The following is a 24,858-nucleotide window of genomic DNA, read 5'->3' as shown; positions in this document are numbered from 1 at the left end:
AATATTTTCAAATTTCATCGATGTTGTAGCATGTATCAGAATTTCATTCTTTTTTATGGCCAAACAATATGTCATTGTATATATACTCCACATTCTCTTTATCCATTTATCCATCAATAGACACTTAGGTTGTTTCCATATCTTGGCTATTGTGAATAATGCTGCAATGAACTTGGAGGGGGCACTTTTTTGAGGAACCTCCGTACTGTTTTCCATAGTAGGAAGACTAGGTGGCTGAGGATAGACTCTGGGGGTACATGGACCTACATACAGTAAAGGGAGGAGGGGAATCCGACCCAAAATGTGAGAAGACATGGCTCTGGAGTGGTAGTGATATTTCAGAAACCAAAGGAAGGGGGTTTCGAGAAGAGGAAGGCATGAAAAGTGGCAAATTTGGAGACTGTTTTGATTGTATTTGCTTTTAATTTCTTTTGTCCTTAGTTAATTTAGGAAGAGGGAGAGCTTACGTTTCATTCAAAAACAGTGAAAGCGGTTTTCAAGGAAAGTTTGAAAAAAATCGTGTTAGTGTAGTGTAAGATGCTACACTAAGAAAATGCATCTAAGTATTGTCAATGTTATTAATGTCAGAAAGCCTATTAAAATCCATATGTAAAAATATTTTGACTATAGACCGAATGCCAGCATGGAGAAAAATATAAATAAGAAATTTACTAATTATCTTGGTTCATGCTGCAAACAAAGAAACAAATTGTTTGACTAACAAGATCATGCCTTTATTCTCTTCTACCAGGGACCATTAAATAAAAGAGCATTTGGATCTCATAAGTATAATAGGTTTGGATTTCACCAAGGACATCAGTCAGTGAGTTCATTTACTAAAACACCTGTAATCACAGCAAAAACATGATTTAAAACAGCCAAAGTTTACCTTTTGGAATTGAAGTAATGCATATGTAAATACAGAACATTAGGAAGAAAATCATTTACCTGTATAATTATTTTCTGCTTTAGTCTCCAAATACAAAGTCAGACTCAAAAGAGAAATGAAAAGAACCTGACTTAATCTGACCCTCTTTTTTGCTTCAGAGAAGCTGTTTAATTTTATAAGCACCAACCACAGAGCAGACTGACAATGATGAGAGAAATAGCAAGGCAGAGCGGAAGACACACCAGCCTGCACAGAATAAGCTTCACCTGGCCTCCTGTTAGTTCTATGACCTTGAGCAGTCATTAACCTTACTGGGCCTCAATTCCTTCATCTGTAAAATGGGGATAGTAATAACTGCATGATTCTCAAATGTTGTGAGAATCAATGAACGTATGTGCAAATATTTTTGAGGGAGTACCATAAATATGAGAGCTATTTATTTAGACAGTGAGAAGGAAAAGCACCCCTTGGTTAAGCTTTTATCTTAGTGGTCCTTTTTATTTGGAATATTTATAAGCATCTCTTCATAAATTTTATTAAATTTTCTATAAATAGAATTATTACGTTTTTTAAGCAGAAAAATATTACTAAAAACTCATAAAAAAGCTTAAATGAATAAAATATTTTAAAGGTGGGTCAAACTTTTTCAAAGCCTGGAAAATGATGATTGTTGAGTCTTTCAAATGAGGAAATTTGGCAAGATGAATCAGAAGCCTTAAAATAGTTATCCATAAATTATACTTCTAGGGGTTTATCCTAGGAGGATAATTGAAGATGCATACACCACAATAGTATTAGCTATGTTATTTATAATATTGAAAAATTAGAATATTGAAATATCCAATAACAGAAAATGGTTAAAAGAAGTTATAATATAGCTAACCAATGGGCTACTATTTAATCATTTCAAATCTTGTTCTCCAAGAATATTTGAAGCTATGGGAAAATATTCATGTTATAGTGGTAAGTGATTAAGACAAGACATGAAAAACTATACACTATGAGCTGAGTTTTGTTTATTATTTACATATAGAACACACAGAAACATCTACATAAATAGATGTAGATAGGCTACACACACACTATGGGTAAGTTAAATAGTCAAAGCTGTTTTTTTGTATGTATCTCGATACATGTTTAAGAAAGAGACTGGAGGGAGACCCATTAAGATATTAACTGTGATTTTTCCAGGTGAGATTATGGATGCTTTTCCCTGAATTTTTCAAATGCCCCTTCAAAAAATGATACTTACTTTTTAAAACACTACTCAGCCTACAAAATTTTTGAATATGGAAAGTATTATACACACATATGTATGTCTATACATATATATTTATACATATATACACACACATGTACATTTAGTATATTCTACTAGGGATTATATTAATGTGAAAATTCATATTATTGCACGTGATCAGAGTTTCCAGTTTTCAATAATATTTCTTACCATCTAGATGAATTTTTAGGCAAAATAAATTCCTTTTGATGAAAGCTCTGAGATTCTTAATGTATTTTCAGGCACTTTTAATACAGCTATTATAAAATTTTTAGTTAAGCCATCAACTGTTTTAAAAATAGCTATTTTATTTAATATTATTTCTATGAAAATTCTATTTTTTCTTAACATTGGCATGGGATAATTTCTGAGTAGAGCACCAATTATTCTTCATTGTCAGTTAATAGTTTTTGTTACCTGATGGGGATGATGTGCTTGTCAGCTTTAGCAGGAGAACAGCTCGTGTAGACAGTAATAATCATTTCAGGTCATTAGGAGCTCAGGGTAGCATTTATAACTAAAGACTTAACAGGAATTAGAATGATTGGACTTAACCTCACATTTATTTCTCTCTCAAGAATTAAAGAAAATCTGTTTCATGTAGTTTGATATTTTATCCTGCTTTTTTGTAGAATGGAAGATGGTGAACAACAAGTAAAAATGAAGTCCTTCAGGTATATCGAACTGCTGAGATGGTATATGGTGGGCGGAAAAGGTCGCACATGCAAACCTTTAGCCAAAGCAAACAGCGATGTCAAGATGGAATGTATTCATGTATCTTAGGTTTTTCTCACATGTTATGCTCTGAGAAGTAGTGACTATCAGTTACCTTTTACCTTTCTTCTTCTCTGTCTCCTTGAATAACATTTTGGCTTATGTGTCTTTAAATTTTTCTTAGAATAGCTGTTTATTAAAAACTATTATTTTCTTTAAGCACTAGAGAAAATCTGATTCATGCTATAACCAAATCAGAATTACTTATGAGAAGTATCTGATTATTAGTAATTCATCATCATAAATTCTTTTTTTTTTTTTTAAGATTTTTCTTTTTCCTTTTTCTCCTCAAAGCGCCCCTGGTACATAGCTGTATATTTTTAATTGTGGGTCCCTCTTAGTTGTGGCATGTGGGATGCCGCCTCAGCATGGCTTGATGAACAGTGCTATGTCCACGCCCAGGATCTGAACTGGTGAAACCCTGGGCCACCGAAGCGGAGTGTGTGAACTTAACCACTTGGCCCCGGGGCCAGCCCCGTCATCATCATAAACTCATTTGTTTCAACATGTATATTCTTTCAACATCAACAAAATTTTTTTCTACATCTGGTAACATGGCCAGATCTCACTTTTGCTTTTTCTCCATTTATTCTGTTTTTCCGTATGATTCTGCAAAACACAGACATGGTTCAAAGTCGTAGTAACAGTCCACAGGAGTGAGAGCGAGAACCCTGATCAATTGCTATGCAGAGAACTAGCCTCCGGATAAATATGCCTTTCCTTAATAAAATCCTCCAAGAATCTTTTCAAGTGCACCTCCTTCAAGTAAAGTACCTTATTCAGAAACTGGCTCTTTCGCCTTCTTCTGTGTTTCCTTGCTCCCACCCTCATCATTCATTGTCTCCACAGTGGCCTTGCTCCTACTTTGTTCTCACCTCCCTCCAAACCCCAGCTCTAAGAAAGAGCGCCTTTTCTTCTGCTGAACATTCCTGGAATCAGGCATCTCTGTCCTTTGCTATTGTCCGTGCTAACAGGTAATACTGTTAGAAAGAAGAGGTGATCATTCTAGCAAGAGGATAACGTTTTTTAATTAGAAAATTTTAATCTAAAAATTGCTCATGAATAGACCAAAGGATGAGTAGATAACTGAGTTTTATGTAGATACACATGTAATTTGAATTCCATCCAGTTCACCCAAAAGTACATATTTTGTTCCAAGAGTGGCATTCCCCAAAGGTGAGTGGTTGGGGGTTAGCTCCATCAGCCTCTATCACTGTTTCTCTGCCTTCCCCCAACTCTCTCATCTAATTTAAAGTCTCTGTAAAAACAGATCAGGGCAAATCTCCTACCTATCCTCCTTCCCATCAGATTGCCTCCCCAAATTCTTCTTGTATAGAAATTCTGTGTTTGTTTTTTTTTTTAAAGATTTAATTTTTCCTTCTTCTCCCCAAAACCCCAATACAAAACACAGTTGTATATTCTAGTTCTAGGTCCTTCTTGTGGCATGTGGGATGTCACCTCAGCGTGGCCTGATGAGTGGTGCCATGTCCATGCCCAGGATCCGGACTGGCAAAACCCTGGGCCACTGAAGCGGAGCCCACGAACTTAACCACTTGGCCACGGGGCCAGCGCCTAGAAATTCTAGAGTTGCCATGATCTGAGTGTTGTAGGAGAAATAGACAAAATATTTACAGTAAAGTGTAAAAAGTAAATAGCCTAATTCTTGAAATTTAAGATATACATTTTCCCCCCTACATTTTATCATCGGTGAAAAATGTCTTATCGGCAGTGACTTCTTCCAGTTAATTGGCAGCATTTTTCTTTCCTTGTGATGCTTTAAATAATAGTGCATCTTACAATTGACGGTGTCTTAGAGTTGATGAAATATGGTTTGTCTAAAAGCTATGAGGTGGCTAAGATAGGGAAGTGAGTAATCATGCAGTAGTCAAAGAAAGCTTCCCAAAAGAATAACTGAGCTGGGTTTTGAAGAAATAATGCGATTTTCCCAAGAATATAGAAGGACATTCTAAGCCTCGTAAAGAGCAAGGCATAGAGGAGACGTGAGAGGACTTGGCATGTTTGAGGACTAGCAAGTCATTTGGCATTGCTACTGTATAACATTTGGAGCCGTAGGAAAAGACATGGAGAGATGACACTGGAGAGGAAGGCATGAACCAGGTCACAGAGAACCTTGGGATGTCATTATTGAGTTTGACCTTTCCTCTTAGGCAGTGGAAATGCATTTGCTTTTTTTTTTTTTTTTTTGCCTTGGGGTTTGATGATTTGATTTGTTTTAGAACAATAATTCTGGAAGTAGTGGGTAAAATAGATCCACTGGAAGAAGACACTAAAAGAAAGATCCTCAGGTTAAAAGGCTTTTTGGGGTGGCGCAATGAGCTATCATAAGGGCCTGAATTAAGGCAGTGTCAGAGTGGATGGAGATGAGGAGAAGATGTATTTAAGAAATATTTTAACTGGAATCTATAGGAGTTTGTGACTATTTGGTTCTTCAGGGTGGAGGAGGAATGGTCTAGAATGAGTCTAGTGGTGTCACCAACCAAGATAAACTTTATAGAAGGAAGAGTAAATCAGGGGTGATGGAGGAAGGAGAATTAAAATGGGTTAAATTACAGAGAATGCATTCACTTGGGGATTTCTTGAGTTTTAGGGTGCTTGGGAAACACTTAGGTGCATAATTCTAGTTCTGAAGGTCAGGAATTGGATGAAGTATGAGTTAGATAGGGATTGAATAGTAAGTAGCTTGTGAGTAGTTGTAAAGCCTTATGAGGGAAGGAGATCTCTTAGGGTGAAGCTGTTGGGTGAGGAAAGAGTGGTGCCAAGTGGAGAATCTTGGGGGACACCAATATTGAAAGATAGAGGCGGAGTTGAGTAGGGAGACTAAGGGGACTGAGCTGAGCAGGAAGGATGGAGGATCAGCAGAGGTCACAGAGGCCAGGCGAAGAATGAGGAATGTTAACAGTGTCACATTCAAGGCAGGGATCACATAAGATAAGGAAGACCTCTGCTAGAATAGTTTTATTGGAGCAGGGGTTGTGGAAGGTTGATTTTGATAGATGGAGCAGTACCTGGGAAACGAAAGGTAGAGTGGAGAACGCAAGCACCCTTTCAGGAAGCTGGCAGAGGAGGGAAGACAGTACCAAGGAAAAAAATAAAAAACAGCCTAGAATTAGGGAAAGGGTTTTTTTTTCAGAGAGAAGAGACTTGAGCATATTTATAGACCCATGAGGAGGAGCTGTGAAAGAGAGTGAGGTTAAGAAGCTGATAACTGTTTAAGCAAATACCAGAGGGAAGTTAGCTTTGAATAGAAGGCTGCCATCTCTTCTTCTAAGACTGGAGGGACGTTAAACCATCCATCGTGGCTCTCAGACAGGTGTCAGTTCTTGAAGGTTTCAGGAAATAAGGTAGGGAGGGCAGGAGCAGGGGAGCAGGTGGGGGTAAAGCAGCGTGAATGATGCCATTCCTGCTCCTAGCAGCTCTGCCTCTTCCCTGAAGGGCAGCTGCAAGGCCAAAGTTGGGAGGAAAAACAGCGTGGGCTTGCTAGCCTCCACACATGCTCCAGCTAGCGCCTCGGGGGGAACTGCGGGTCCACTGAATGTTAAATATAAAGGAGGTTGTTCTTCCTTCTTAGAGAAGCTCATAGCCAGACCGAAAAGCGGAGGAGAGATAAAATGAATAACTTGATTGAAGAACTGTCTGCGATGATCCCTCAGTGCAATCTCGTGGCACGTAAACTGGACAAACTTACAGTTTTAAGAATGGCTGTGCAACACGTGAAAGCTTTAAAAGGTGAGTTTGAAAATGGCCTCTGTGCTTGGATTTGTGAGGTCTTCCCTGTATGTAATTGAGGTCCCTGGTTGGTTGGTTTTGTTGGTATTGGCTAGTGAGATTCTATACAAAGGTGTCTTTCAGCTTTACAGGCATAAATTAATGCTTGTCCGTATTCCGTATGGGGAGAGAATACTAATTTGGATGTCAGAAAACTTGATTTCGCTAAAAGCTTTATCTTAAGCTTACTGTGTGAATTTGAAAAGTCTTTATATTTCTACTTGTTTTCCCATGTATATTATGAAGATAATAAAACCTTCCATACCTACCTCTCAATATTTTAGAAGTTCTGAAATGTAGTATTAATTATTATAATTTTAAGTTATTGGCAGATTTCCATTCTTGGAAAAGAAAATCTCCTTAAATTCAGCAATTTCTCTTAAAACTTCAGATTTATAAGTAGGACCTTAAAATGCATCACGCCTTACATTCTAAGGTCTTCTCACAGATTGAGACATTGGGCAAAGGAGGTCCTTAGCTGTCGCTTCTTGGGGTGTGCGTGATCATTTCTGACTTCAGCGGTTCCCCAACTTGAGTCTGAATTTTAAATCAAAGTATATTAAATGTGCATGTTTATATGTATAGTTGAAAATCACATCTGGTTTGGGAATAACCCCAGTCCAACCTGGGGGGCAGGAGGATGGAAATAGAATTGAGTGTTAGATATACGAATGTTAACGACATAACTGTATATTGAGAAGACCTGAAGGCCTGGCGGAGTAGTGAGCTGCAGACCACAGAGGAGACTCTGAAAGCTCAGATTTGTCAAGAGCTTAAGAGATTACAGTGAAATTTGGCTCAAAAAGTATAAAAAAAATAAGCAAAGGAGGACCAAGGGTCTTATTTAGATCTCTGTCCTACACTGCAGGCCAGGAGAAGGAAAATCCATTCCAGGGAAAAGAAAGTTACGGTCAGAATACAGGGACTTTGCCAAGTGTAGTTAAAGTGGCTTAGAGGAGGGCAGTGTTTACCTGGACTCCAGGTGCAAACTGGAGCCCAAAGTGGACTTTACTTCATAATGAACAAAAAATCCTGGGAAATCCATTCAGATTGGAGGAAGCGGCAGTAGGGGGGCTGGGGGGGTGCAGGGCAGAGCATACACTGTAAATTAGGAAGTAGAACTAGAGACAGCTATTAAAGGTCTATTTAACAGTAACTTGTCCAAGTTGTAAAAATAAATACTTTAAGAGACCTTCCTTAGATCCCCACAGATGGTAGAAAATGGCTTATGCACTCTAACCAGCTGACTGTGTGCAGATCTGGAGAGGGGGCAGTAGGGAAACAAAGTACAGCCCTGGGTCCATCCCTTCGGTGCCATTTGGAGCAGCACAAGTGTTGGGATTCTGCCTGGCAGGCTTCATTTTGGGAATGTGATTGGAGGTCTTATTTTCCTAACAGTCTATTGAGAAATAAGATTCTCTTTTACCCACAACCTGATCTTGCATAAGGTTTATACAGTATTTCCCTTGAATATTTTAGCAATGAACATTTGCAGGCTCAACTGAGGTCATTTGATTGCAACCCTAAAATTACCCAACAGTTTTCACATTCCCAATGTCCTGAGGAAGGAGGACCTGAGGGAAAAGCCATGAGTCAATCAACTAATTCAATACACATGAACTGAGCATCAACTAGGCTCCTGTTCTGAGCTGGGGATACGAAAATGAATGAGGCGAGATCTCTGTGCTCTGGGGGCTCACGGTGAACAAGGAGACAGACCCATGAAGAGATCATTAAACCCAGTGTGATAAATTTTCCAGTGGACGTCTGAATGAGAGGAGAGGCAAGGGAAGCTCAGGAGGGAGGAGACACTGTCTAAAGCCAGAGGGAACTGCTTGGAACAGAGCATAGATTTCACCATTGGCCCTTCTCAGCTGAAGTGAGGTGGTCAAGTATTCATCACACATCCTGGCTGGATCCTTTAGTCAGTGCTGCCCACAAGTGAGATGACTTAGGCAGCTGGATCTGCATTCCAGGGACTCACCAGTCTGTACCCCCAACTGGCTCCGCAAAAGCCTAGACACCAGATCATCGGAGGGCTGTGTGTGGATCGTGTGCTTTTGGTCCACACATAATTACTTTAAAGACAGGAGGATGATGAAATGATTTTCTTTGCTACACTCCACAGCGGTGCTTCTCAAACTATCTGGGTGACGGACAAGTGTTCCCCACCCCCATCCCTTGTAAAATCCAGTACAATTAGTGGAAAAAGGATCCTGGGCTAAGATGCCACAACAACATTACATTTCTATAAAAATGTCTAAAGGCTTATTCTTAATTTCTGTGCTCCTCTCACCACAGTTCGCTGATGACATTGCTCTGCAGCATACACGTTCAGAGAACCTGCGGGCGTTCTGTGTGTGCAGTCTTAATACCGGGGGACAGTGGAGCACAGCGGTGCATGCGTGTGGGTCCTGGAGGCAAACCTCCTAGGTTCAAATCCTGGCTCCCTGACTTCATAGCTGTGTGATTTACTCAAGTTGTTTAACATTCTAATCCTCAACTTCCACATCTGTAAAATGGGGACAATGCATTTGCCTCATAGGGTTGTTATTAAAGTAAAGGATAGGGGCCGGCCCAGTGGCCAAGTGGTTAAGTTTGCCTGCACCGCTTTGGTGGCCCAGGGTTTTGCTGGTTCCGATCCTGGGTGTGGACATGGCGCCGCTCACCAGACCATGCTGAGGCGGCGTCCCAGAGCACAACTAGAACGACCCACAACTAAAATATACGACTATGTACTGGGGGGCTTTGGGGAGAAGAAGGAAAAATAAAAATAAATAAATAAATAGTTCTATTTAAACAAAAGAGTAAAGAATAATGCATATATGGTATCACTTGTATGTGGAATCTTAAAAAAAAACGTCAAACTGGTAGAAACAAAGAGTAGAAAAGTGGTTGCCTCGGGCTGGGGAGTGGGAGAAATAGGGAGAGGTTGGTAAAAGGATACAAACTTTCAGCTAAAGGTTGAATAAGTTCTGAGGATCTAATGTAAGGCATGTGTCTGTACTTGGTTAACACTGTATTGTATAATTGAAATTTGCCTAGAGTAGAACTTAAATGTTACCAAAAAGAAAAAAAAGAGAGAGATAAATAGGTGAGGTGATGGATGTTAATTAACTAGAAGGGGGAAACCTTTCACGATATATACGTATATCAAATCACCACGATATACACTTTAAATATCTTACAATTTTGTCAATTGTACCTCAATAAAGCTGAAAAAAAAGAATGCATACAATGATGATGGTGGGGACAAGCGGAGGAAGAGGAGGAATAGTAGTTATTGTCATTTTGATCGTTATTATTGTGATATTGTCATTTTTTCAATCTGATGAACATTGTAATGGAAGTAAGTGATGTTTCCTCGTTCATCTTGGCCATCAGAAATCTGAGAGTCAAATGTGTCGCCCGCCTCTGGCAGGTATACGAACATCGTGGCATGCACTTTATTAGCCACCCACACCTGCTTCAGCTCTACCCTTACTGCCCTCTTTTTCTTGGTAGCACGTCCCCCACTCACTCACCTGGTCAGGGCTCGCCCATCCCGGCTGAGCACACTGATGGGGTTTGCCCGCAGACTTCTGCCAACCTTGCTCCAGGCCAGGCCTGGAAACGTCACTGCCTTGTCCACGTTGGTTGATTGCTGTACCCTGGCCTGGCCCTCAGAGTCTGCATCTCGCAGCCCTTTCTCAACTCCCTCTTACCAGGCCACTGTGTGGTAATAGCAATGCAAGTAATAAGGAACAGCATCAAGAAATCACTTGGGAGAATTCTTCAAGGCCTACCTAGAAGGTAGATTCCAAAAGAAAAGATTTTCTTTTGCTTATGCCAGGCTCTTAGGGGTGCTACCAGCTGAGAAAACTTTTACCAAATCATACCGCGTGGTGTTGTGGGTTTTCTGGGTGTGTTTTTTCCCCACTAAGGTTATTAGTGAGTTTGGGCTACAGATCCATCCAAGGGCCAATTTGTGGTTAAAATGTCTCAGGATGTTACCACTACCTTGCTTTTGCAAAAGCAACTTTGTTTGCCGTCCCCAGGAGGAGAGGATTATTAGAGTTAGGGAGGTTGGGAAGTAGAATGGAGGAAAAGTTGATTGACCTCAGAATGACCCTTGCCCTGAGGTTGTCTGAGGATGGCGCATGTTGGCTTGGCTGACTGTGCCCTGTGCCCCCTTGTGGCCATGAAGGGCTTTCCCCTGTCGAGGTTGGGGATGCTCTCAAGGCAAATGTAATTTTGGTGCTTTCCTGACTTCTCTCAGGTCAAACTTTTACCTAGTTTTGACCTGATCATTCCTTATCATTTTCCCACCTCTTTGGTTACTTTAGAGACTTTCATTTGAAAACAGTCGGCTCAGTGCTAAGGACTTAAAATGAATTATTTCATTTATTTTTTATACATTTTTGTATATTATCAGAAGTCTCCGTATGATCTTTCAAGGGTCATGTGAAAAATCCTATGACTCCATAAAGTTTAGAATTCCAGGATCTCCCCAATCAGGGTAATTCATATGATCAGTTTTAATAAGCTAAGAAATTACAAAAATAACTATAGATTCTTGATTATTGTTGCATATCATTATAATGTAGATGTGTTACATTTTTTATAATTATTTTTTATGAACAATTATTACTGTCTGCATGTTTGAGTATAAAGGAATAGATAGTTCCAAGAATTTACAATCTAAAAGCAGGAAATTTTAATCTAGTAATAACAAAGAAAGAGAATGATTGCAGGAGAAGTCTTAGAGTGTGCTAAAGAGAAAATACCATTATCATCATCGTCAGCAGCAGCAGCATTGCTAATGTTCACTGAGTACCTACTACATTTCCATCTCTACTATGTGTATATATTTCAAAGATCAGCGGTTTGTTGTTGTTTTGCTGGGAAAGATTCACCCTGAGGAGCTAACATCTGTTGCCAATCTTCCTCTCTCTCTTTTTTTTCCCCATCCCCAAAGTTTGTTGTAGATTCTAGTTGCAGGTGCTTCTGGTTCTTGTATGTGAGCTGCCACCACAGCATGGCTACTCACAGACAAGTGGTGTGGTTCTGTGCCTGGGGACCGAACCCAGGCTGCTGAAGCAGAGCGCCCTGAACTTTAACCACTAGCCCATCAGGGGTGGCTCTCTACTATATTTTTAATAACTTTGACTTTTATTTTTAGGTATGACAAATTCTTATGTGGGAGATACGTATAGACCTTCATTTATTCAGGATAATGAGCTCAGACACTTAATCCTGAAGGTAAGGAAAGAGATATATTTGTCTAAGTTGTATTTGTCCTGTCATTTTTATTTGAATGGGAGGCAGATTTCCTCCAGGTTAGCTCCTTTTATAAAGATACAGAACTCTATATTACATTGAATTTCCTTTAATATAAAATTTTAAGTTATGCAAGTAACTGTGTCTTATTAGTTTGGGCTTGTGAAAGTGAAGACAGAGGATAGCCACTCTCCAAAATATGCAGCAAAGCTTGTCTTTAATGCTAAGCTCCTTACATTATTTAATGCACTCATCTCTGACACTGTAGGATCTATTCCCCACAGTACCACCTCCTTCAAAGCATCTCCTTGTATCCTATTCCTTCAGGATCCTGTTCTCGTAGATGAGCCAGGCACTCCTTACTTATGAGTCATTAGTCCGTACTTTGACATTTCTGTCTTCATCATTTCATACGCATGGGTTTTCACATTCACTGGCCTAGAGGTTTATTTGACATGGAAAATACGACCATGTCCTTGGCTTATCCTGCCCCCAGGAGGTCATAAGCGTCTTGATCTTGTACTATGACTACTGGTCTTTAAGCCATGATATGATTAAATAGAAAGGTTCTTGATATGTATTTTTGTGCATTTTCCTTTTAATTTTTTTAAAAGCCCCTTTTTTTATTTGAACAGCTGAATTCAAATATAGTATTCCCAAGAGGAACATAAAGGATTTTTTGCAAATAACAAGATTTTTAGAGAAAACAAAATGTACAGTATGCTTTGAAAGATCCTGCACTGATCTTAGTTTTTTTCAGTCATAACTTAATATAACCCTGGTTCTGCCCCCATAGGACATGGCTGCCTAATTTACCTCATGTTTGTTTCCAATTGGTATAAAATGAGTTCAAGGAAATGTCAAGTGAGATCGACAAACTCATCCTGCGTGTCTGCACGTATTCATTTCCATACAGATTGCTTCACAGAGGATGTACTGAGTAGATCTTCTGGGAGTAGCTGATAGGTTAGAATTTTTTTAGTTTAGTTTCAAATGAGTGATACTTTGTCATTATTCAAAAAGTATAAAAAGGTGTACAGTAAAATGTCTTCATCCTTTCCTCACCCCCAGTCTACACAGTTCATCCATCTCAACACATCCACTGGCAATCGTTACTGTTGATGTGTTTTGGTCTCTTAGTTTCTGTATGCAGTAGAGAATTTGCTACTGGTAATTTTTACATTAAGAAATATCTCAACTAAATATTCCATGGCTGAACTTTCCGTGTCAAAAACAGTTTCGACTAGGGTTCAATTTGATGTTCTTTATCAATCTTTTTAAATCTTAAGAAGATTTCTTAAAATTAATTTTACTAGCTCTAGAACTGCTCTGTTAGTTTTATTGCTACAATAATTTCCTCAAAATCTAAATGTGTGTGTGTGGGAGAGACAAATAATTTTAAAATATTCACTTTTATATTTTTAAATCCTAGAATGCAGAAGGCTTCCTACTTGTGGTTGGATGTGAAAGAGGAAAAATTCTCTTCGTTTCTAAATCAGTCTCCAAAATACTTAATTATGATCAGGTATCCAAAACTGAGGATATTTTCCATACTATGTTTTCTTTTTTTGAGAAAACACATTTCGAAGCTTCTTCTCTGAACCCTTTTTTCCCATTGGGCTGTGGGATTAGATTCTGCTAAATTAGAACTCTAAGAGAGATGGAAAGATATGTAGAAAGAGATTTTTATGACTGACAATAGTGTTCATTTCCTGACCTTCAGCAAGTTATTTCATTTTCCTGAGCCTCGGTTTCCTTCTATGTAAAAAGTGGAAAGGATGATTATACCTGTTTCTCAGGATGTAAAAACTAAATAAGGCATCATATTTGAGAGTCTCTGAAAAACGTTAGTCACCCTTCTCTGTTCCTTCTAAGAGACAGTGTTATTACTATTATTACTATTATTATTGGTGAGGAAGATTGTCCCTGAGCTAACATCTAGGCCAGTCCTCCTCTATTTTGTATGCGGGACACCACCTCAGCATGGCTTAATGAGCAGTGTGTAGGTCCACATCTGGGATCCAAACCTGTGAACCCTGGGCCACCGAAGTGGAGCATGTGAACTTAACCACTATGCCACCGGGCCAGCCCCAGAGACAGTGTTATTATTTATTATTAAGTTGTATGCATTGCATAATAGCTTTCTTTTTTTTTTGAGGAAGATCAGCCCTGAGCTTACCTCTGCCACCAATCCTCCTCTTTTTTGCTGAGGAAGACTGGCCCTGAGCTAACATCCGTGCCCATCTTCCTCTACTTTATATGTGGGATGCCTGCCACAGCATGGCTCAACAAGTGGTGTGCAGGTCCTCACCCGGGATGCAAACTGGTGAACCTTGGGCTGCTGAAGCAGAACATGCAACCTTAACTGCTGCGCCACCGGGTGGCCTCCATAGCAGCTTTTCATCTAATCTCTGGCAACAAATTCTGCAATATGTCTCTTACTTAACTAGCTTTGTAATTGCTTTACGTCCTCATTACTGAACACTGTTTAGTTTAAACTAGTTACTCAAAAACTAAAGCACTGAAACTAATCCAGCAGAGTAAATAAACTAGCACCTGGGGACCGGCCTGGTGGTGTAGTGGTTAAGTTCACACGCTCCGTGTCGGCCGCCTGAGATTTGCAGGTTTGGATCCTGGGCATGGACCTAGCACCCCTCGTCAAGCCACGCTGTGGCAGCATCCCTCATAAAGTAGAGGGAGATCGGCACAGATGTTACTTCAGCAACAATCTTCCTCAAGCAAAAAGAGGAAGATTGACAATGGTCATTAGCTCAGGGCCAATCTTCCTCACACACACAAAAAATAATAAAAAAATAAACTAGCACCTGGGGTCTCCTTTAAACTAGAAATCAGACAGCCCACAGCTTTAATCTTAAATAATGCCCATTAATTAAAGCCTCTATTCCCCTAAAACTTGAAACCTTGGAGAGATATAAGGCATTCATAGATAATGAGTTAAATAACAGGAAAGATATTATGAGCCTACATACAGAAAGAATGAGAACTAAATAAATCATACAGCTGGTTATAGGTGGGGACGCAAAAGCAGGGCAAGATTTGATTATTCTATCTTCTAATTGGAGATAGAGAACATCTCACACACTAAACTAATTAACAACTCAAAGTTAATTAACTAAGTTAATTAACAATTCAATGAACACTTAAGTTCCAGATTAGTGACATGAAGCCCAGCCCCCTGGGCACTGACTTTCTGTTTCAGAGACCATTCAAGAGACTCATTGACTGCTCAGGAGGACTTTGGGATCCCCCTGATGCATGGTCTCATCCTCTGCTTTTCAGATTCAGAACCTGATTTGCTCTGAAGCAGAGCTCTAGGCATAGATTTATGTTAACCAGTCACACAATAGATGGATGTATAAATCAGATTGCAAATTTCTTTGGTATGAGATATCTAACTGCCAAGCAGTCCAGGCTATTTGTATCAGCTGGTTCATTTGTTCTATCTTCTGTAGGAGCATCTTCTTGGGTAACAAAGGAGTTCAGAAGAGGGGTGATCACTGTGGGTCAGGGAGGGCCTCACACGTGAAGTAGAATGTCTGCTAGGCTTTAAGATGAGCGGAGAAGGGGAGGAAGACATTTCAGGTTGGGAGAGGGAATCTGGGGAGTAAAGACAGTGGGCTGGAGTGGCTAGGGAGCTGAGTTTGTAGGGAAGGGATAATGAATTCCAGGTGATGAGGCCAGGCAAGCAGAGGCATAGAGCTGGGAGCACGCTGCATGTTGGGAGAAGTGGGATGGGAAGTGGGAGATGGTTTTCAATAGCATCGTGATTTTTTCTTTTTTTAGTAATATGGTAGATCTCTTTGAGGCACACCATAAAGTCACAGATATTCTGTGATTTCCGTATTACACTATAACATAATCTATTTTTACCAAAGAAAAAAAGGTTTAAAGTAAATCGTACTATGATTTAGAAGTAACATGTGAATTGGGAGATGTTAATAAGAGTAACAAAAGTTAACAGAACGTGAGTGGTTAGGTGTTCGGATGTGGTTTGTGTATATCCAGATACGGCTCTGTGGACGTGTAGTATTTTTCTATCTACAAGTCTCACCCTGCTTTTAACACTAAGTTAATGTCACACAGTGTAGTAGATGTAACTCTGAGTTTAAGATAAGCAACTTTAACAAAAGAAAGACTATCATGTGTCTGTAGGAGAAAAATTATGAAAAATTCTGGTACTGATTTTAAACGAACGTCTACCTTATAAATAGGCTAGTTTGACTGGACAAAGCTTATTTGACTTTTTACATCCAAAAGATGTGGCCAAAGTAAAGGAACAGCTTTCTTCTTCGGATATCTCACCAAGAGAGAAGTTAATAGATGCCAAAAGTAAGTACTCAATTCAGCGTGCTTCCCATTTTATGTCAATAGAATTATTACTTAAAAGTAAAGCTGCCAGTGTTTTGAAAAGTTAGCTAATTATAGTTTTATCAAGAGGAGAATTATTTGTTAAACTTTACCATCATCAACCTCAGAGTTTCACAATATAACTATTATAGAGAATTTGTACGTTCATATACACATTTAAAAACAAATTTATTCATATGAAGATGCTTTTTGCTTCATATATGCTATTTTTCATATGCTAACAGAATCTTTGAAAAAAAGTATCACTTGGGATAAAAAATTCCTGGAGTTTTCATTATGTAGCTATATGCTGAGAGACACTTATTCTCTTTCTTATATGGGTTAGGTCTACTCAATATGAAAGACCTTGTATAATTGTGCTTGGGAAGTGTAAGTATTCTTTATCTTCTCCAAAAATACTTATCGTCTCTGAAAATGCTTAGTACCAAGTAATTATTTACCCTGTAAAATTAATGATGCTTTATGCCACTGATTACTATTTTAGTTGAGGGTTTTTACATTTTTTATTTAATTTTTATTTAATTTCATTTAAGTTATCTTTATTATCCACCCCTTGAGGGAAAAAATAAAGATAAATTGCAAGTGTTCATAAGTTATAAAAATGTGATTGCTTGGCAAATCCATTTTGTAGTATGTTTCACTTTGGGGTTTACTGTGCAATGATGTCATTGCTTTAACCATTTCTATTTTTCAATTTATAAAAATATGTAATAGATGATCAGAAAATGTTAGGAGATAAATTTCAAAATTTTAAAATATTCTTTTCTACCTCTTCTCTTGCCTCCTTCTGCCGTGGAAGCTGGTTTGCAAGTTCACAGTAATTTTCACACTGGAAGGACACGTGTGTATTCTGGCTCAAGACGATCCTTTTTCTGTCGGATGAAGAGTTGTAAAGTCTCTGTCAAAGAAGAGCATGAAGGCTTACCTAACTCAAAGAAGAAAGGTATCATCATTTTCAAATGCCAAGTGATTTGAGGCATGGATATAAAATTAATGTCCTAAATATTTTCTGTACAGAAAAGATAAAGTGTATGGTCAAGGCAGATAATTGAGGCCAACGGCACCTAAGGAAATAAGATTGTTTTTTAACCAGAATTATTTAGATTGGCTCATCATATCTTTCAAATTTATCAGGTAATTACTTATTTTCCTTATTTCCCCAGATTTTCATGGTGCCGTTGAAATTGCAGTTTGGGGACTATCAAATGGGAAGAGATGCAAATAAAACTTTTGTTATGAAACTCCATTATTACTTTTAAAATATAAAAGTTAGGTCTTTTGAACAAACCACAATACTACAAGAATCTGATTTAATTTTGGTGAAAGTTTCTTAAGTTACAGGTGTAGTTTTAATTTTCCTGACATTGTGGTTCTTTGGTAAATATTTCGAGTTCTGTTTCCTTGTAATTCTTTTACAGATTTGTCTTGCAGATATTTACATTTTGAATTGACTTAACACTCATCTATTTGACATAATTGGGAAATTTCAGGGATGGCAAAATATCTCATGACTTTTTTGCCTAAGAACATGTAACCTATTAGATATAGGATTCCCAGTGCAAATTTTAACATGAGATTTCCTTTCACATTCTTTAAACGGATATTTATATAGATCTGCAAGATTCAGTTTATTTACAAGTTTTGGTCAGAATCTTTTTTGGTAGCCACCTAAGTTGATAATCCCTAATTCTCACTTAGTAAGCACTTGCCCACCAGACTGAGCTAAACAAGGGTTTTGAAAATTTTTTGGTGAGTAAGATTGGCCCTGAGCTAACATCTGTTGCCAATCTTCCTCTTTTCTTTTTGCTCCCAAAAGCCCCAATACATGGTTGTATATCCTAGTTGTAGGTCATTCTAGTTCTTCTATGTGGGACGTCACCACAGCATGGCTTGATGAGCAGTGCTAGGTCTGCACCCAGGATCCAAACCGGCAAACCCCAGGCCACCAAAGCAGAGTGCGCGAACTTAACCACTCGACCATGGGCCAACCCCTAAATAAGTGTTTTAATCACCGTGAAAACACTGTTCTTAACTCTGTTTTAGAATTGGGCAGGAGAGGCTTGGAGAGGTTCAGTAACTCACAGAAAGGGAAATAGGCAAAACTCACTCAAACCTAAACCCCTACTCTTACATTATACTATGAAGAAACAGGAGCAGAGTGAATCAGCCGTCCTAAGGGGGATCTGTTTGTAAACCGTCAGTTGCTTCCCTCTTGCCCTTGGCTCTGATGGTGAGAGTTGTCTGGAGTCACATGCACGGCCTCCTCAGGGTGGACGTCACAGCTGAACTGGTGGTGAAGAGGCTGTGGAATCCAGCTCACTGGGATCAGATTGGGGCTTTCCCACTTGCTAGCTGTGTGATTGTGAACAAGTTTCTTAACCCCCCGGAGCCTCAGCTTCCTTATCTGCAAAACAAGGATATTCACAGCGTTGTGTGGTTTTGTGGAGTGGGTAAATACATAGGTTCTAGACCGAGGCTGTTCAGGTTTGAATCCTAACTTGGGACCGTTAACTATGTGACAAGATAAATTACTAAATCCTTCTGGGTCCCACTCTCCTCAGCTGTAAAATGAGAATAACATCAGAGCCTCCCTCACAGGGCTGTTCCCAGGATTCAATGAGTTAATACGTGTAGTGGGTTTAACATGGTTCCTAGCATAGTAACACTCAATAAATGTTAGGAGCTGTTATGAATTCGGTTAGGAATAATGCACCTAGACTCCTAGGACGGTGCAGAGCAGATGGTAAGTACCATCACTGTCATTACCTCAAGGTCCCTGCTCTCTCTGCCTTCCTTCCCAAGTCAGTCATAGTCATCTTACCCTGTTGGGACATGGCCATATCGTGTGGAAATAGTCTCCAAGGGCAGGAAGATTCCTTCTGTGTGGATGGTCCACGGAGTCGTACTCCAGGCAGACCCTGTACTGTAGTACATTTTACCCTTAGGATTGCATTAAAGGTGAAGCAGATCCTACCGTAAGTGAATTACCCAATCTACACAGCAATCCATGAGAGGAAAACATGGCAGTCAACGCAACTACCTTAACATGGCTGAAATCTCTGTGACGTCTGATTCAAGTTGTAAATTGAGTAGAGGCTAGAATTACCAGTTTTGTAAGTGTTTTAAAGATTAGCAGATTAATTTGTCTTTCCTTCTGGGAAGAGAAGATTTTCCTCATGGGCTTATTTAGCACTAGCCTTTAGTCCTCCGTTTGTCTTGGTGCGTGGCTTGTGCCCAGTGGAACCAGCCTACATCTGTAAAGCTTGATTTCTCTCTCCGCCCCCTGCCCTACCAACTTACTCGTTGCTGCTAAACCTTGCAACCCACAGGTTTGATTCTCAGCCTCTGTATTCTTTCCCCTCGACCCTGATCTAATTCTCCCTTCTGGGCCTCCCAGTCACCCTTCTGACGTGAATAAATTTGTCCAAGTCTCTCCATCTCAAACCCATGTCCACATTTGAATTAATTCCTATTCTTGAACTTGAGACTGCCTATCCACACTAAGCTTCTACTCGTAAACCCCTTGGCAAAACCTCACCCTCCACCCAAACTCACCCATCACTGTTTAAACTCCTCCCACGTGTTCAGTAGAATTTAGGTGAGCTGGAGGAATATATTTTTAAGATCCTTTTAGATAATAGTTCTCAAACTTTAGCCTACACCGGAAGCACCTGGAGGGATTTAAAACACTAATTGAATAAGTCTGGAGTGGGGCCTGAGAATGTGCATTTCTAACAAGTTCCTAGGTGTCGCTGATGCTGCTAATACAGAGAACCCACCTTGAGAACCACTGCTTTAGACTCTTGTCTTTTTTTTTTTTTTAAGATTTTGTTTTTCCTTTTTCTCCCAAAGCCCCCCGGTACATAGTTGTGTATTTTTAGTTGTGGGTCCTTCTAGTTGTGGCATGTGGGATGCCGCCTCAGCATGGCCTGACTAGCAGTGTCATGTCTGCACCCAGGATTCGAACTGGCAAAACCTTGGGCCGCTGAGGCAGCCCCTAGATTCTTCTTAACCACTCAGCCATGGGGCCAGCCCCTAGACTCTTCTGTTAAGTATGAGATTCTCTGGGAGCACAAGAGGAGGAAAGAACAAGAGAATGGAGGAAGAAGGGATGCCCTGGGCTGCAAGGCCTAAGACTGGGGCTCAAGTTCTGTGGGTGGAGATGCCTCCCCCACCTGCATTTTCCCGTGGCTTTATCATGATTTTGTTTCTAAAAAGGTCCCTACATATTAGCTATGCCTAAGTAAAGTGATAGAGACAAGTCTGAGGTCGTTGCCTGACAGTAGTCTCTAATTAAATAGAGTTTGGTCAGCCAACAATTATTTATTGAGTTCTTACAAAATGCGAAGGATACCCTGGGAAGAGGCAGACAGGTCATGGCTCCAGGGCACCTTATGTTATAGGGACAGGAGACAGCCAATCAACATGTAAATTAATAAATGTTTTAGGTAGTGGAAAGACTAATGAAGTCAACAAAATGGCATAATGAGGACAGGGACGAGGAAGAAGTAATTACTTTAGAATACTCAGAGAAAGTCTCTTAGGTGACATTTGATCTGAGACCTGAATGATGAGAAGGAAAGTCTATGGGATGAAATTCCTGATGGAGAGACAAGTATAAAGACCTTGAGGTAGGAAAAAAATTGGTGTTTTGGGGACTTACAGATCAGTGTGACTAGATCCTAGATGCAGAAGATAGTGTTGGGAAGGAAGGCACTGGGGCCAGATCTGTAGGCCAATGCAGGCTGGGTGCCATGGTTTGCTGGTCAGTGTTTCCTAACCAGCTCTCTGGGTGTAGTTCTGATAAGAATGTTGGTTGATATTTTCCTTTACATTAGTAAGTAAGATGAAAGTGAAACCATGAGTGTCGGAACTTCACTCATTTGTCAGTGATATGAGTGACTTTGCTGAATTGCTTAGTTATTTTTTTTCCCCTGAGGAAAATTGACCCTGAGCTAACATCTGCTGCCAGCCATCCTCTTTTTTTGTGTGTGTGTGTGTGAGCCTCCACCACAGCATAGCCACTAACAGACAAGTCATGTCGGTCTGTGCCCAGGAACCAAACCCGGGCACCAAACCCAGGCCACCAAAGCGAGCGTGCCCAACTTAACCACCAGGGCACTGGAGCTGACCCTGCTTAGTTTTTTAAGACCAGAAGATTACTCATTTTGGTTTTGTACTACTCACTTTATAACAACTACAGACAAACCACACATTTAAGTTTAATCTTCATTATTGACATTTCGTCCATCACTTTCACAAGTCTAGAGAATCAGAAAACAAAAAAATATATCAAGCTCTGATTTGTAGCTTTGCCAATTTCTGTGGTGTAAATAATTACACTGTGGCTAATTTCAAGCTGCCAACACAAGGTCACTGACTGTGGAGTAGGGAAGGGATGGATGCGTGACAACACACTATGATATGGTGTTGTGTTCAGAAAGAACTTTTTTCAATAAATATTTATTAAGTACACATTTATGGGCCAAACGCTGTTCTATATGCTGGGGACAGAGCAGTGAACAAAAGAGAAACCTTGCTGGTGGTGATAAGTGCTGTGAAGAAAAAGAGAATAGAGTAAGCAGTTAGATTTAGAACCATACCTTCAGATCACTATTTCACAATGAGTTAAAGTACAGTTTTAAAAGATAATAAAACATAACTAATTATATCCCTTTCATTAAATAATATGTATAATAATTTTTAAGGAAGAAAAACATTTGGCCATTAATAAAATTTGTTCTTAAAACATTGTTTTGGGGCTGGCCCGGTGGCGTAGTGGTTAAGTTCACACATTCCACTTTGGTGGCCTGGGGTTTGCAGGTTCGGATCCCAGGCACAGACCTAGCACCACTCATCAAGCCACAATGTAGCAGCATCCCACATAAAATAGAGGAAGATTGTTACACGTTAGCTCAGTGACAATCTTCCTCAAGCAAAAAGAGGAAGATTGGCAACAGATGTTAGCTCAGGGCCAATCTCCCTCACAAAAAAACAAAAAACATTGTTTTCCATATTTTTCTCATATTTTTCATTTCAGTTTTGTATTTTGTAATATACATACTATATTAGTATGCTAGTATATATTAGTGTATTAGTACAATAGTAGATGTGTATAACTTGTGCACACGAGAGATGCTTAATGTTTTTATAGCATGCAAAATAGATAATGTTTGAAGACCATTGCATTAGAGCTTAGAGAAATAATGGATGAGCCTATGGGATGCCCCTAGGAACATCTCTGCTCCTTTATTAGATCCCTAACCTGATAGGAAGGAAGAATGTTTTGTGTTGTACTGGGCCCAGTGGGAGCTAAGTGATCATTGCCATCACTGCAGTAGATTATGAAGTACCAAATAAGACACCCTGGGTATGCACTCCTTAGTACTTCACATTAATACTGCAGGAGGCCAAGACATGTAGACCAGCTGAGAGAATCTCGAGAAACATTTCAAAGGTTCTCTTCCCCAATATGGCAGACCCTACAGGATGATCAGTGAAGACATGAAAGATTTAAGAGGGCAGTTTGATGACATCCTTCTCCACCATAACGAAAGTTTAATCCTGATTTGAGAGTGCCCACAATGGAAGAGAAGACTGACCCTGTCAAGCCTATGGCTCAGGCACCTACTCAGATGACCTGGAGGTTTACCCAACCTGCATCTCCAAAACAGAATCCCAGCAGCAGCACAGGCCATCTGGCTAGAAGGGATGGAGCATGCCAGCCTGTTGGCAGATTCTGGATCATTAAAGCACAGGCGACACCTCTTCACACTCTCCCCATTCTGATTGGCTTGAGTCCCAGGTACCCACCTTTGGTAATCTATTAATAATGCTGAGTATCTCTCATATTTGCTGCCCTTTCCACACTGTATTGAAATTCTTTTTCATTTGCCTCCCACACTATAATGAGAGCTTCATTTCTCTTTCCGTGGTGCCTAGCAATAGTAGACAATAAACATTTACTGAAGGCATAAGTGACTGTCCTCTTGTCCTTTGTTCCTAATTCATCACATAATCACTCTTAGATCCACAAGAACAATTAAGAATCTAGTGAATTAATCGACATTATAGTGTTTTGATTTCATCCAAGAAGCAATTTAAACATATTTCTAAATATTTTATCCCAAGAAGATTTTAGCAAATGCTATGGACTTAATCATGTCCCCTAAAGTTCATATGTTGAGTCCCTAAACCCTAATGTGATGGTATTTGGAGATGAGGCCTTTGGGATATTATAAAGTTCAGGTGAAGTCGTGAGGGTGGGGCCCTTGTGATGTAATTAGTGCCCTCATAAGAAGAGACACCAGAGAGTTTGCTGTTTGTGAGCACATAGTAAGATGGTAGCTGTCTACAAGGCTGAATGGGAGCCCTCGCCTGGACTTTACTATGCTGACATCCTGATCTCAGAATTTCCACCTCCAGAATCATGAGGAAATAAATTTCCGTTGTTTAAGTCACCCATTCTGTGGTGTTTTGTTGTGGGAGCCCGAGATGACTAAGAGAGCAAACAACTTGACCATTTTCTTTACCATAATTCTCATGAGAAGTAAATCTGGAACCAAAGGAATCTGGGCTTTGGTAAAAATAAGTGTTTATTAAATTGACATTAAAAACTGGTGGCAGAACTCTAGGTTCTTCTTTCTTTCTGTTGCCTTAGATTTTTCATTTTGGTTTTGTGAAATTGTAAAACAGCTCATGACTGAATATATATATTCTTGGAGGATTTTTCTTATACATGGGAGCCCAAGTCAGTCACTGATAATAATCTTGGAAGTAAAATACTTTGTGTATGGTCTTTTAACCCTTTGTAAAGATACAAAAAGGAAGGTGGGATGTCCTCCTTCCATGGTACTGTTATAGTATTTTGAAGCAGTCTTGTAAATATTGAATCTTAAGCAAAAACGTGTGTGTATAGTCATAAGTTAAAAAAAAAAATCCAGACAGCATTCTTGAAGTATGCAATAATCAAACTTTAGTCCTCCCATGTGGTTTCTACAAATAATTTTTTTTTTTTTAAGATTTTATTTTTTCCTTTTTCTCCCCAAAGCCCCCCGGTACATAGTTGTGTATTCTTCGTTGTGGGTTCTTCTAGTTGTGGCATGTGGGACGCTGCCTCAGCGTGGTCTGACGAGCAGTGCCATGTCCGCGCCCAGGATTCGAACCAACGAAACACTGGGCCGCCTGCAGCGGAGCGCGTGAACTTAACCACTCGGCCACGGGGCCAGCCCCTCTACAAATAATTTTTTTATTATAAGTTTTAGAGATTTATGGAAGAGGCAGGGAAAATTTCTTTCCTTTGGAATAAATATTAATAATCTTACTGGAAAAATAGCTGTTTCAAGAATATCCGGCAAATGTCAATTAGAGCTAATTCATAGTTGAATTCTGTGATGAGCTAAAGGAACTGACATTTTTAAGTCGTTCTAATGTTCCATGTTCTCATACTAGCCTCTCCTCACAGCAGCCATGATGGTGGACA

General features: G+C 39.6%; 1 protein-coding gene across 5 annotated transcripts in view; it reads left to right on the top strand.

The window, feature by feature from the left end:
* Positions 1-24,858, top strand: part of BMAL2 (basic helix-loop-helix ARNT like 2) — a 72,496-nt gene that overhangs the window by 30,321 nt on the left and 17,317 nt on the right. For 4 of the 5 annotated variants that reach the window (XM_046651699.1, XM_046651460.1, XM_046651619.1 and 1 more), the window contains 6 exons: positions 2,801-2,842; positions 6,532-6,689; positions 11,890-11,969; positions 13,420-13,512; positions 16,220-16,337; positions 17,176-17,319. In XM_046651699.1, the coding sequence (XP_046507655.1) occupies positions 2,801-2,842; positions 6,532-6,689; positions 11,890-11,969; positions 13,420-13,512; positions 16,220-16,337; positions 17,176-17,319 (635 nt within the window). The remainder of the gene's footprint in view (positions 1-2,800; positions 2,843-6,531; positions 6,690-11,889; positions 11,970-13,419; positions 13,513-16,219; positions 16,338-17,175; positions 17,320-24,858) is intronic. The other variant, XM_046651529.1, reaches the window with a different exon arrangement.

This window comes from Equus quagga, chromosome 1 (genome assembly GCF_021613505.1).
Source record: "Equus quagga isolate Etosha38 chromosome 1, UCLA_HA_Equagga_1.0, whole genome shotgun sequence".
Classification (NCBI taxonomy): domain Eukaryota; kingdom Metazoa; phylum Chordata; class Mammalia; order Perissodactyla; family Equidae; genus Equus; species Equus quagga.
Note: the sequence above shows the minus strand (reverse complement) of the source record. Positions and strands in the feature narration are given on the sequence as shown.